Raw genomic sequence first — 14,802 nt, forward strand, 5'->3', positions numbered from 1 at the left:
CTGCTCCAAAGAGACGAACCCTGTATTCATCTCCTGCACGGAGAATTGAATGGTCTTCTGAAAGATATCTTCGTACGGTTTTTGAAACCATCGGTTGCTCTGGTAAATGTACCCTTCTCTGACAGAAATCATCAGAAGAATGATGAGGACCTCATGATTGGGAACGATGCCAAACTGTATATAAGGGAACAAAGGAGTCTCAAGAAATCCACCTTCACTCTGAGTGAGTCAGACATCCAAGGTTTCTTCAGTGCAGTTCGCTCATATTATGTGAAAGCCTGCAATTACATCTTCAAAACCTGGCCGCTAGATGATGAATTAGCCAAGCATGCTCAGGTGCTGGATGTTAAGCTACACCAAGAAGTGGGGTTTGACTGTGTGGAGTTTTTCATCAAGAAATTCCCCTGTCTGTTCAGTGGCGGTGATAGTGACAAAGACAGTCTTGAGAGTGAATTCGCTCACTACCAGGCAGACGCCTCCATAGCTACAATTGCTACTGAGACAGTGAGAGTGGATGAGCAGTGGCATCGGATTTCACAGCTCACAGATCCCTGCACTGGTGCCAAGAAGTATCCTAATTTGAGCAAAGTGATGAAGGGAATCTTGGTCATTCCTCATTCGAACGCATCATGTGAGCGGGCACTCAGTCTTGTACGGAAGAATCATACTGAATTTCGTCCCAATTTGAGTGTCAAAACCCTGGAAGCTCTCTTAATTGAAAAACTAGCTCATAGCACCCCTTGCTACCAGAGAGAATACAGCAAAAACATAATCAGAAGGGCTAAAAGAGCCACACAGCTGTCACTCAGCAAAGCTGCCATGGAAAAAGCAAGCAGCAGTAGTACCAGCCAGTAAGGTAAGAAAAATATTGCTTCTTTTGTGCTTTTTGTTAATCTTTGATTGTCCCCTAACTTACTAATATTAACATACATGTAACATTAAAAAGTGCACAATTTTCCCCTTTTTTTGTTCAAAAAGTGGGAATTCTTAACATGTTAAATGCTCCAAAATAGGGCTCAGAGGGCACTAGAGAGCGTCTAGAACCCCAGAGCTTCCAGGGCCCTAAGGTGGGCCCTGGACCCCGCCGCAAGGGTCGAGCGCTCCGCGCTCGAGATGTGCGCTTCGCGCACATTATTTGGTGTCGGTTGAAAATCCTCCCTAATTCTGATTTCCAAAAGTTGGCATCTCTGAGTTGATAAAATGCGACCTGCTTCTACATTTGCTGCCCTGTGCATCATGTATTCGCGGGGTGGTTTTTTTTGTGGTATTTCATGGGATTTTTGAGTTCACCTTATGAATCATGAACCCCCCCCCCCCTTTTCCATTGAAACGATGCCTTGCTATGCGTGGATTTGCCATTTGTGGCATTTTCCAGGAACATATCCCTCATGAATATAGGGTGGGGTGGAGGGGTCTGACTTAAATTCTGAGTTCAGCAATGTTAATTACATCAAAGCAGTAAAAAAAGATTAATATGCTATTGAAGATGAACACAAAAACCTTTACTGGTAGAGTTAAAGACACATGTAAACATTGTAGAAAGGCCAGCAACGATGAATGTTTCAAAGTCCCTATCATTCGCAAAATAGATGGATTAATGGCTCAAGGAAGAAAGACTTAAGATGATGAGAAGAGCACAAACCTGATAATTAAGACTTGCCATAAAGTGGTTTGCTTCTTGTGTTTGTTGATTACTGACAAATATGCTGATCAAGTTTACAAAAAGTTGGTTTACTTAAAATTTCAGGAACAAAGTACCCCATCCATTTATGAATACCAGTTTCCAAATAATGTGTTTGGCCAGTGCAGGTGAAATGTACGTAATCAGAGATAAAACCTTATTACAGTAGAACATAAATAAACATGTATTGTCCAAAAGCAGTATTCTCCAGTGTAAAGCATGAAAACATTTTGTTTTGGTGAAATATCATCCCTCTTCACTTGCTGTCCTTAAATAAAACCAATGATGGTGTGCATTTTAAATAAACGATCATTTGTCCATGCTCGACACACTCGATTGAACCATCACCTAATCAAAATTACCATCCTCTTTTCTTGAGCAAATGTTGCTTGAAACAATTCAACACATGCCACCAGAAGAAATAGTCCTGCTGTTATGCCATTCATTGACTGAAAAGCCTTCAACTCTCTCCATTTGTGGCAAAATGATGAAGCATATGGAATGCCTGATGAACTTGTGAAGGTGATGTTGAATATGCATCAGGATACATATGACGAGATACTCTCACCCGATGGAGAAACGCAGATTTTCGAAATTCTAGCTCGAATTTGTCATCGTGCTTCATTACCCACTCAAACACTATCAAAGGTAAACAGGTGGATATGGAGTTCCAACGAAAATGAATAAAAAGTAGAAGAGTCAAACAGGAGGTTCTTACTGATCTCAACTTTGCAGATAACATTAGCCATATTGTCAGAAGAAATCCAGCAAGTGCAAGAACTTCTCGAGTCAAAACAAGTGCTGGTAAGATAGGGCTAACTATTAACGTTAATAAAGCGATGGCCTTGAACCACTGGAGAGATAGGTCTCATTCATATTGAATGATGCAATAAAACTTGAGATAGTCAATAACTTCAAGTATCTTAGTTCCTGGGTTAACACAACTGCTCAGGATATCAAACAAAGGAAAGCTATCGCATGGAGAGCTTGCAACAAACTTTCAAGAATATGGAAGTTGACACTCTCAATGTATCAAGAAATGACTGTTCATGGCAACAGTTGATTCCTTCCTGCTTTATGGAAGTGAAACCTGGACCTTCACGGTGATACACGAGAAGGGATGTGATGGATGCTATACTCAACCGTTCAGCTTCCAATGTCCATTTGTCTTAAAATGACAGCTATATGATTCGCTTCCAAGGCTGTTGGTTAAAATTAGAAGACGTCTCAGGATTGCTGGGCACTACTACTGCCGCAACAAATGAACTTTACTTGTTTCCAATCTTCTACTCTGGATACCTAATCATGCAATGCCAAAACGGGGCAGAGCAGCTCTTTAAAAAATCAACATGGAGGAGGATAGGTGCTTGGAGATGGAAGAACTGCGCACAGCGATGCTTGATCAAGAGGAATGGAAGCTGAGGAATAATATCATCAGAGTTTGGCCTGAGCTGATTTAAGAAGAAACAACTTCAAAATGTATGTTAGCAAAACCAGTTGCCTTCCTGTCAATCAAAATGTACAAAAGTTCATTTCCACAAAACAAGTGTCAGGCCCTTCTTAGCTCCACAATGACCTACCAATCACATACTAAGTTTATGTGCTCAAATTCTATTGTACCTTTTAAATAGTGTTCTTTTTATTCGGCAAAACAAATGTGATGGGTGTCGGATATTAGGCTGATCCTCAGATCTCCTCCAACACCGTTGAATCTGGGTTCTCAAAGACGTCTTCAAAGCCATTATTCTTGCTGATTTATGGAAATGTGAAAATGATGCACAAGGTGATATTTTGAGGGATTAAAGCAGGCAGGCAGTCCGTTTCTCCTGGGCTAACCATATTGCAAAGCTTCTGAAGCCAGCCACAAACTGGACATCCTCCTTCGATCCAAGTCTTTCCTTGAAAAAGCAGAACTACTCATGGCTTAAAAGGCCTTTGTCTGTAGCTCAATGGATTACTGCTCTCCCCTATGGGTTGGTGCACCAGCATCACGCCTTTCATTCCTGGATTCAATGGATCTGAAGCTCCCACAATTCTTGTAGCTGCTGTGTTGAAGCGAAAGCACAAGTTCTGATGATCTCCTTTCATAGAAAGGTCGGTGACTTCTGCTTTCTTTTTTTACCCCCCACCCACTCTCCGAGGGTACAACTTCCTTTGCTCTCTTCTGACAACCCTCACTCCCAAAGTCTTCCAGAATGTATGTGTTCTTTCAATAACCCCCTTGCTAAAATCTAAGAATCCAGGATTGTCCCCCAGCTCCATTCTGTTTCTCTTTTCTCCCATTTATGGAACTCTTCCTCCAGAGCTTCAAGCACAAGGTATACCATCTAGATTCTACTCCCCATTAACTCCACCTCAACCAACAAGGAAAAAAAACACCATTGTTTCCTCCCTATTCCTGTTTGTTTATTCTCACACTTGTTGCAGTGGAATGCCTTTGTTATTCTGTCTTCCAGCTCTTCCAGGAGCCTCGATCTTCTATTTAAAATGGTAACTGAATGAACTGAAGGCACCCTATCCCTTTCTTCAAATCCTTTTAGCTCCCAGCCCATGTCCTTTTTCCCTACCAATGAGCTTTCCTCATCCCACTCACCTATCTCTCCCTCTACTTACCTTAAACTTACCACATTATATACTCCACTGATCTTGTTTGTCTACACACCTCTTCAACTGTTCCCTGATGCCACACAGATGGTCCATTAACTTTGCACCCCTGTACAGCTATTCCACAAACCACAACCCAGCTTGTATATAAAAGTGTCCCACAAAGGCTTTCAAAATGTTTCTGAATGCTGTGCTTGCTTTCTGAAATCGTACTCTTGTTACGGTGCATTGAAAAGTTGTGAAAACTTCCGCACAAGCGGATGTTGGCTGTTGTTCGATTCAGGCTGGCATTTTATGAAGCAGTCCAGAACTGATTGGCGGCAGTATTTGTAGAACAGCTCCTCTGCCCTCTGAAGAATGCTGTTCAGCTCCAACAAGCTTTGTAGGCTGAAATGGAGGAGGGTAGAAGGAACAAAACATTTTTGCAATTAGGTTTAAATCTTTCAGGCAATCATTCTTTCTGTATGCATGAGGAGGTGAGGGAAACATGAGTGAAAGACCTGGTTTAAAAAATCTAATTTTTAAAAAATCAGGTAGAAAGGAGAGAAAATTGAGAAGACTGAAAGTGTTGGCTTTCACTTCCGGTGAATGTATTGAGAAGGGTCAAAAATTCCAAAATGTGAATTTTTTTTCTTTGAAAAATGAAGACAAAGGCAAGTAAAAACAGTAAAATTGTCTGCACATTGTGGAAATGACAGCGTGTCAAGGTCACCAATATTTGAACGAGGCAGACCATTTGAAAGGTGTGCATCACAGAATAAATAGGTCACCATTGAACTGATTTTGTATCAAATTGCTAATCATTTTTACAATTGAGCGATATGTAAGTTTATTTTCATAAAATCTTGTACAGACAACAGGTTTTCTTAGGTGTTCCAAATATGTGCCGAACTCGGCTCGATCAGCCTGAACGTGCAACATTCCGATGGCAAGAATGAACCATCAACATTGGGTTAAGATGAACTTTAGCGAAGACGGCAATAAAAACGTTGACTCACTGAATCACTTCATTTAAGTTCAGCCATACAAATCCAAACCCATTGCATTACTTCGAGCTATTGTAGAGAAACTTGTATGTCAGCATACTTGGGTGCTAACAGCCAGCGGTTGTGATCAGACAACATTTGATGGTGAGTGCATCACCCCATTGAATAATACCATTGTTTTCTGGCCGTAAAGGCACATCGAGCTGCCGAGGCAGTTTCATTGGCAAGTAGAGTCCTGGACGGGTCGCCACTCCGACGCAGGTTACGCCGAATGGTTATTACCCCCAGTACACTGGTACTCATTTCACCAACCACAGAAGGATAACAGGCTGTCAACCCCACCTGGTGTTAATTCAACGGCAAAAGGGCTCAAACTCAGGACTGAGGTCTGAAGCCAGCCACCTTAACCATTAAGCCAAAAGCAGGCTTAGACATCACTCCGTTTACAATTGCAAAATTCACTACGACTTATTACTTATTTAAATAATAATAAAAAAAATTTCATGCACATTTATGATTTTATTGTGTGGTTTTCAATGAAAATATCTGCATTTTTAAAAATCTAAGTTTATGTTGAGGTAAAGGCCAAAACAAAAGGAATTTCCTTTTTTTACCTCTACCACCGAAGGTGGATGGAGGTTATGTTTTCTGTCTTGTCTGTTTGTGAACAGGATATCTCAAAGTTGTGGACAGATTCAGACGAAACATGGTGGGCAGGTTGCATGTGTAATGAGGAAGAAATTATTCGTTTTTAGTGAAGATCCAAATCCGGATGCAATAATTTTTTTAAGTGATTCTTCACCATTGAGTGATGGGGCTAAAAACGATATATAGAACGATATCTCAAAAAGTTCTGGGCGGAACGGACGAAACTTGGTGGATGAGTTGGTTTGGTGACAACAAGCCGATTAAGTTTTAGTTCAGGTCCGAGTCCTGATCTTATCTATCAGTGGGATACAAAACGTAAACTAATCAGCATGGCGGAAATTAGTGCTCGACTCTTGCCCTTCCAGTTTTTCAATGCAATGATAAATATTGGAAATAAATACTTGAGCCAACAACCGTCGAACAGTCGTTGCTCTTGGGATAGTACTCTGATGTGGTTAATGCTCTGTGCTTCATTCCTCAAATTCAAAGGACTCATTGTACTCGAATGCTGGGATGCAGGTTTATGCCAAACCCAGGTTTCAACGTCTTCACTGTGAACTCTGTTTGAATCACAAGACTCACCCTTTAAAGATGATGATGGTCATCTTGGATGAAATGAACCGAAGCAAAAGTTTGCTCGTTTCAGACACAGAGATGTGGGTGATTCACTGTAACCTCCCACGATGAAGCTGAGTCTCTGGGCCTGTTATTCTCGCATCGCAGAAAGGTTGCTGGCCTCTGTCTTTACTCACATGGTGAAATCCCCAAATCCCGGCTCGCTGCTCACCTCCACTCATTTTCCGTGCTTTTCTCTCGCCGGTTGAACCAACTTCCTGAATATGTTCAATCTCATTCTTCCCTTGAGGGTTTCAAGATGACTGTTCACCTACCACCCCAGGTCATCCTCCATCTTTACTCATCTTATCTAGACTTTTAGCCTTTCAAAGCTCACCCTGTCCTTTTCAGGTTATTGTGCTGTACTCTCCTCTGCCCTGTTTTTCATTCCCCCCCACCCCCATTTATGCTTCATCTTACTGTTTAAAACTGTGTCCATCTGCCCCCCCAACTTTCACACTGTTATCATTCTATATTCTCGCTCTTCCATGAGCCTAGTTTTGAAATTCCCCACTATTGGAAAATAATGTACCTTGTGTTCCCTTTTTAAGCAACTGTTTTTTTACAGAACTAAATAAAGCATTGTTTTTTTGGCATCATTTATAAATTAAATTGATAACGATGAATCACAAAAAGAAATACAACAAATGAAGTACACCCTAATCTTGACAGCACACATGTCGCTCATGGGCATTTCTATTCGAAGAAACTTCCTCAAACCACGTCACCACCGTTGATGGAGGGAAAAGTGACTATTCCACAGGAAGTGGTTTGACACTGACAATGTTGGTCATAACTTTTTCTCTTCGTGCTACTACATTCAACTCCATTAGCAATTTCCAAAAGCAGAAAAAAAAAACAAATCAACAAAACATTTTGCTTGCTATTTAAAGATGAATGTGAAGTTTGTGGAGAAAACGGGATGCGTCACAAAACCCATCATCTTGTTCAACAAGGGAGTTGAGGATCGCGTGTTCATTGACAGAAGGGTTCCAACTCGTACCGGTGCAGAAATGGACAATAATATTGAAGGGCACTCGGTAGAGCACATACCAGGACATGATTTTTTTTTATTTTAAATCAGAGATAGGACATTGGAAGGAGAGCTGAAGAAGTGAGGAAAAATAATGGAAGGCAGGCTGTTGTGGAAAAGTAAGCAAAATGCAGGACCCTGCCCCACCTTGCTCTCCAAAGTGTTTGCTTATGGAATCCAAGGCTAACTCCACTCTTGGATTACTGACTTCCTCCATTCTTGTGGCCAATGTGTGGCTCAACAGAACCCTTTATTCTTCTCTCCCAATCAAGGCTGGAGAACCACAAGACAGTGTTCTAGGCCCCCATATTATTCCTAATCTTCATCAATGATCTCACTGACTCTATGGAAAAGCCTCTCGATCTCTTTGCTGATGACTCCCCTCTCTGCTGTGACATATCTCTCATCCCTCTGACAGACAGCGAGCAGCCTCCTCCCTCTCCTCAGATCTGAACAAAATCAAACAACACTTGGAATGTCTTTTAATCCTGAAAAATCACACACACAATGTTGTTGTGTCCTGCTTTGTTCTGTGTCATAGCTCTTCCATGAGCCTAGACCATGTTAAAACAAATAAAAAGCCTATCCCCATTTTCCCCATTGAAACAATACCCTGACATTTATCTTTTCACTTGAACAATAAATAACTGGAAGAGCTCTTGGTGGAGCGCATACCTCTGCCACGTAACGTCTGATCCGCGAGAACACATTGGGACAAATACATTTTTGAAATATCATGCTACACAGTACTGTATCGTTTTTGGCCCAATCTCTCAATGGTGAAGAATCACTTTGAAAATTAAATAAGTCTCGTATCCAGATCTGGATTCGGATCTTCACCAAAATCTAATCAGTTCGCCCTTGTCACACACACAACCTGTCCACCAAATTTCATTTGAGATATCGTGCTATATATCGGTTTCGCACTATCTCTCAAATGATGAAGAATCACTTAAAAAATTATCGGGTCTGGATCCGGATCCAGATTCAGATGTTCACCAAAATCTAATCAGTATGTCCTTGTCACACACCAAACCTCAAACCTATCCACAAAATTTCATCCAGATCTGTCCACAACATTTTTGAGATATCCTGCACACAAACAAACAGACAGACAGACACAAAGGGGTGAAAACATGACCTTCCTCACCTTCGGTGGTGGTGGTCATTAAAATTAACTAAAGTACAGGACACATCTTTCCCAAGGGCTAAAATGTCAAGAGACAAAACTGATGCAACTGAAATATGGATTAAAAAAATAATCTTGAGATTTTAAAAAAAAACAAAAACATGTATCTAATGTTGTTGAGCAGTTAGGCCTTCAACTTGCATTTATCTCAGATATTACAATAAACTAGTAATAGGTGTGCAAAACCATCCTTGACCAGGTTACGGAACGTCGGCCAAGGCCCTCACTTTTCCACTTTTAAATTTGTTTTCTCCACAACCGCTTAAGCGATTGACATGAAACTTTCAACATCGGAGTGATGGAGAATTTCTTTTTAAACGAAGATACATTATGATTGGATGGAAAATGTGGCTGGCATTCCAAAAAAAGTCTTTTCTGCAGGCATGGGTTGCAGGGTGTTTCAGGTATCAAGAATAAAAGACCTCGCTTCGCTCGGCCAAATATTCATGGAAAACAATTCTGACCATGTGAGCAGTTTTGTAATTACGGTAAAGACAATATTAGATATTCTTCATTAAATCATGGGTGGTAGGATAGCCTGGAGGTACACACACTCGCCTCTCAGCCGTCAAGCTTGAGTTCGAATCCTGACTCGGCTATATCATCCTGGTGTCTCAAAGGCAGGGCGGTTCATCGTTCGGATGGATGCTAAACCAGGTGTCCTGTCTGCCGATATTAGTTTGTGGACTTTAAGGATCCCACGGTATCTTTGGCGAAGAGTAGGCGAGCTATTGCCGGCACCATGAACCAATTACAAATTCCTACCCAAATCTACAGCGAGCACTACATCAGCGGCACATCCGCACCCTCATTAAGCGATGATACCTTGCAGCCTTGTGCTGCATTTGGAAGAAGAGGAAGAAGATAATCAGTGGAATGCAGTCGATGTTGTCTGACTGGTGGAATTATAAACATAAAAATTAATCCACTCGTTCACTTCTTTATTTTTTGCCCCAGTGAATTACATTACATCTAATATGGACACTGTATTGTTGTTTAATCATCTGAATCACTATCATCATCTTCATGAACTTGTCCAGCTGCATTACAACATTTGTCCCTTGTTCAGACGCAAATATCCGTGCACAGTGGATTGTTTCCAAAACATAAACACTTTCTGTGATCTAAGCATTGGCCTTTTGTTGTTGTTGTTGTTGTTGTTGTTGTTGTTGTTGCAACTTTCAGGACAATGCAAACTTGCTTGAACACTGGAGCAGCTGAAAAGGATGACTACTCCATGATTGGTTCACCCTCTACCATTTTCCAAGCATGTGCTACAGGAGAGGTATTACTTGGTGCTTGTAACAGACTTTGTTTGTAGGTTGCTGCTTGAGAATGAGCCATACACGTGCATTTCTGGAGTGAATCCCGATTTGGAGGCAGAACTAATTCAGACGAAACATGTTATACCAGCTAACATTTACGCTGATGCAGTTCTTCTCGCGCTGCTGTTGGCAAAGTACTCAAGGGACCACAGCAGCTCGGGTTTCACATCAACGATTCAACCCCCTCTCCAAGTACTTGAAGTGGTCTACACAAGTCACTGTTCGTGAAGATGAGTGCCAAAGCCTTTCCTTTGCCATAAAGGGCACTGATGCTATCATACCCTGTCAGGCAATGATTCAGTGCACCACAGACAAACTCACCAGCAATGAAAAAGCAGAACTACTCACCATCCGCAAGGTCTTTGTCTGTAGTTCAATGGAGTACTGCCCTCTGCTATTGGCTACTGCCCAAGCATCACACCCGTCTCCCCTGGATTCTGTGGAATCCAGAGCTCTGAAAATGACTCCAATCCCCCTGATGAGGCCGAAGCACAAGGTCTGTTGCTCTCACCATCGGAGCGAGAGCCTTGTGGTCTCTTCTTTTTTTTTTCTACCATCAATTATCCAGCATTTCTCCCTCTGCTATCTTTGTCCTCTGACCCTATCTCCTCCATGATGTGTGTGTTTTTCCAGTATCCCCTCCTGGTTAAACTCTCTGCCATGTCACATTCTTCTATTCTACATGAGTAGTCGCACCTATGGTGAAAATTTTGTGTCAATCGGATAAGCCGTTGCAGAGAAAACTGAAAATTAGCACGGACGTACGGACGGACGAACTACCCGAAAACATAATGGCTCTGGCCACCTCATCAGCAGAGGCATTAAAAAAACCATTGTATGTCACATAACACTCATCAAATAGCTTGGACATCGACAACGGCTCTCCAAACAACAGCATCTTTTGGGAAAGCAACACAATGTTTGGTGTAAAGAGTTTACCTGTTGCTGAAAGTAACGAGCGCGACGATGTCAGAGCATCCGAGCAATGTGTCTTTGTGTTGCAGTAGAATGGCTGCACAGATGAAGAGGTCAAAGGTGTAATCAGGGTTCGCCACTGGGAGTTCCAAGCAGGTTGAATCTGCACAAGAAAATAAGTGGGTACATTGAAATGGTATATGACACTACCCATGCCCATGAGTGATGCCAAGAAATCAGCTGTGCGGCCACGTTGCACCACATTACACTTCACATCCTCAACCCGAGGGAAGACCGTGCCACATGACCAATTCACCTAAACAGGCCCTCAAACCTATTACATGCTACCTACTATTGACAAACTTGGTGGCCTGTTTTACTGTACGTACGCAGCAAAGTGTAATTTTTCAGAGATCAGGCTAATTTGGATAAGTGGCCATTTATCTATTACCAACATAAAAAATGAATAGTGGCTTTGTAAAACTTATTTTGCACTCAAATACCTAATGTGTGCACCTTTCTCACTCCATTAACGATGAGTTATATATATATATATATCTCTCTCTCTCTCTCTCTCTCTCTCTCTCTCTCTCTCTCTCTCTCTCTCTCTCTCTCTCTCTCTCTCTCTCTCTCTCTCTCTCTCTCTCTCTCTCTCTCTCTCTCTCTCTCTCTCTCTCTCTCTCTCTCTCTCTCTCTCTCTCTCTCTCTCTCTCTCTCTCTCTCTCTCTATCTCTATCTCTATCTCTATCTCTATCTCTATCTCTATCTCTATCTCTATCTCTCTCTCTCTCCCCTAAAGGAGGAATGAAGATTTCATCGACTTATAACTATGTATGCACGGGATTTTAAGGTGTGGAGTCGTGGAGGGGAGAGTGTAAGGGGGTGCTGAGTTGACACAATTAAAATTGAGGAAAGGAAGAACAAGGAGGATGATAGGAGAGAAAAAAAAATGAGGGAAGTGTGGATAGAATATTGGGGCGGGGCACGGAGTGGGGGAGGGGTGAATGTTATCTTACCACAATTTTTTTTATCCCACCATGAACCTCCACCATTTCTTATAGGTTGTGTGTACAAGTCTGTTAATGTACAGCCTGTTCCTTACAGCCCTTTATTTTTGTGCCCATTGACTAAGCCATTCATTCTCACTCACTTTGCTCATCCTCGGGTCTCGACTTTGCATTCAAAATAATCGCGCAAGCTCCACAACCTTTCAGAGCGATACACAGAGGTAGGGTGGGAAGTTTGCTTGCCTTGATGCTGTATTCCAGACGATCGTGTTTCATCACGAACTCTCTGTGCTGCGAGCGAAGTGAGCTCAAGGTGGTGGCTGCTGAGTATCTCGAATAGCCTTATTGCCTCATTGTGCGGAAACTCACGCTGAAAACTCAGTAGTAACCACCTAGATGTGAAAAACAAAGCCACAACATTCCATTGCTGAATCGAAATTGACAACCATCAACTGATGTGCAATGTGAAATTTTTGTTTGCAGTTTCCTTCCAACTTGATCTTTATAATGATGGCTTTGGCCTGACGGGAAGGCTCATAGGTGGTTTCCTCGCCTGTGAATCGCCTCGGCTGGATAGGATTCCCAATGATAAAAGATGCAACTATAAAATTTCATTGTGCTGCTTCCTCGGCAGGTTGATGCATCACAGAGTATGCCCTTTCTTTATTTTTTCGAAAAAATTCAGGCTCAAGAAAGAGTGAGGGGACCGGGGGGGGTTAGAGGTAAAGTACCGACAGTGGGGCAGTGAGGCAACAAGCAGGAACAGGTAAACAAAGTGGAGAAAACACGGTAATAGAGCTGAACGAGGCCAAGAAGAGCACATGGCCGAGACAGGGACACACAAGCATGGCACAAAAAAAAAAAAACACGACGGCACATGAAACACGCAAATATTACATCACCAAATTAGCCTCAACAACTAACAAAAATCGTAAAACAAAGCTATTTTAGAACAGGTATCCTCAACTTCTGAAAATGGCCTCGAGGTGCTGAGAAGGTGACCTTGAGGTGTTACAGAGGAAAGCAGAACCAATGTTAGGGCCCTGTCACACCTTGACGTTTTAACCAGCGTGTGGCAACGTATCAAAATTTATGTAAAACGCTGGGGTACACTGAACTATTGATTATTTTTCAGTTTTGGGCATATTCATAACGAGTTGGACGTATGCATAACGTATTAGTAACGTACATAGAACGTTTCGATAACTTATAGGAAACCTATACCAACGAATGCTTAGCGTGTTGTCGGCATTCACAAACTATGCTCAACGAGCGCGGCAGCGTATCGCCGACGATCACGTGGTGTAGCCTATTAATAGGCTGCCGCTCAACGATTTAAATCATAATCGCACTAGAAATTGAAGTGTCAAAATCACCGTCATGCCTAAGGAAAAAACAAAAAAAAACATGGAGTCTGGAACACTGACGGGTTCCTCCTGTGAACCCAATTTTTATATACCAATTCCCCTAAATGCTGCCAATACGCCATTATACGGTAGCTGTAAGTTAAAAACACGTTCAGTAAGTTCTGTGGTCGTCCGGAAGACGTCAAATACGTCGACATACGTCAATATGCGTTGGAGATACGTGACACATTGGTTCAAAACACGTTACTCATCGGTTAGAAATAAGTTTCGGGTACGCTAAACATTACCTCGACGTGTTTCGACTTATAAGTAACTTACAAGTAGCGTGTGTCGACGTGCGTCAACGATCGCATAACGTGCCTACAACTTATGGCCAGCGTATGCGGAACGTGTGAGTCATACGCAGGCATACGTCGAAATATTTTCAGCATGCTTAAAATTTGTCGACGAGCTCGGCGTACTACGACGTTTGCCAGTGTGCTTCAGCGTGCTCTTAACGTATACAAAGCTTACCCATAACGTATTCGACGTGTGCCAGCGTATTCGCCAAAATTTTCATACGTCGGCATACACTGGCTAAAACGTCAAGGTGTGACATGGCCTTTAGCTACATCCACAGAGGAGATGGACAACACCGGTTTGTTATGCAAATTGAAACATCACAATGTACAATTGCCTTTGTGGCACCACTATGATTGCTATGATCATGAAACTAATAAACTTTTTCACACTCTAGTAACAGACTTACTGAAGTGACAATCCTCACTCTCCACAACACAAATCATCCATGTACATAGTTGTGATTAGTCAGTGGAATGCTCAATACCACTTTTGATAATAATGCCAAATGCCCCACCCATGGGGTATGAACCTGTGGTCAATTTATTTTTTTAATCTGCGTCCCCCAATGTTGATTGCAAATACAAAGTTTCATCTTTAAAAATGTCCCCGTAATTGCATTTTTTGGTACATGACCTTTTGACCCTGCCCGAGGGGGCGGGGCCAAAATGGTACTACTCTTACAACTTTGTACCATGTGGTGGTCATAACTATAAAGTTTGGCGAATTTCTGCCCAACCATTTAGGAGGATATAGTGTGATGGACAGACAGACGGAGCAGATTACAATAACTCCGTTTTGGGTTTTTTTTTCAAAAAGTGTGGGGATAACTTGCGGCTTCAATTGGACGAGCTTCACAAAAGAGGAGTCTGTTAATGGAAAGAGCTCGTTCCAACACACCTGTGGCAGAATGTCATCCGTCCAAGTTCTTCTTCATTCAGGTGTGCAAACAGTTCATGGTCAAGCTGATGTAGCAGGCCGAGAAGCAGATCTGCAGATAAACAAACATGGTCGATGTACCAAATCCCAAGCTAATATGCACCACTCCCCTCTCCTAAATCAATCTTATTGACATCACATAATACATCTTGGT

The 14,802-nt window shown here is 42.0% G+C and overlaps 1 protein-coding gene across 2 annotated transcripts in view; it reads right to left on the reverse strand.

Annotated features, from left to right (window-relative positions):
* Positions 1-1,480: 1,480 nt before the first annotated feature.
* The window catches only part of LOC147029973 (TBC1 domain family member 15-like), a 51,614-nt gene continuing 38,292 nt past the window's right edge, over positions 1,481-14,802 (reverse strand). For both annotated transcript variants that reach the window (XM_085873538.1, XM_085873537.1), the window contains 4 exons: positions 14,610-14,700; positions 12,247-12,395; positions 11,021-11,159; positions 1,481-4,672 (listed from right to left, as the gene is read on the reverse strand). In XM_085873538.1, coding sequence (XP_085729664.1) covers positions 4,504-4,672; positions 11,021-11,159; positions 12,247-12,395; positions 14,610-14,700 — 548 coding nt within the window. In that variant the 3' untranslated portion in view covers positions 1,481-4,503. The remainder of the gene's footprint in view (positions 4,673-11,020; positions 11,160-12,246; positions 12,396-14,609; positions 14,701-14,802) is intronic.

The sequence above is a fragment of the Eptatretus burgeri genome, chromosome 3, assembly GCF_056783735.1.
Source record: "Eptatretus burgeri isolate ZD-2024b chromosome 3, Ebu_testis_v1, whole genome shotgun sequence".
Taxonomy (NCBI): domain Eukaryota; kingdom Metazoa; phylum Chordata; class Myxini; order Myxiniformes; family Myxinidae; genus Eptatretus; species Eptatretus burgeri.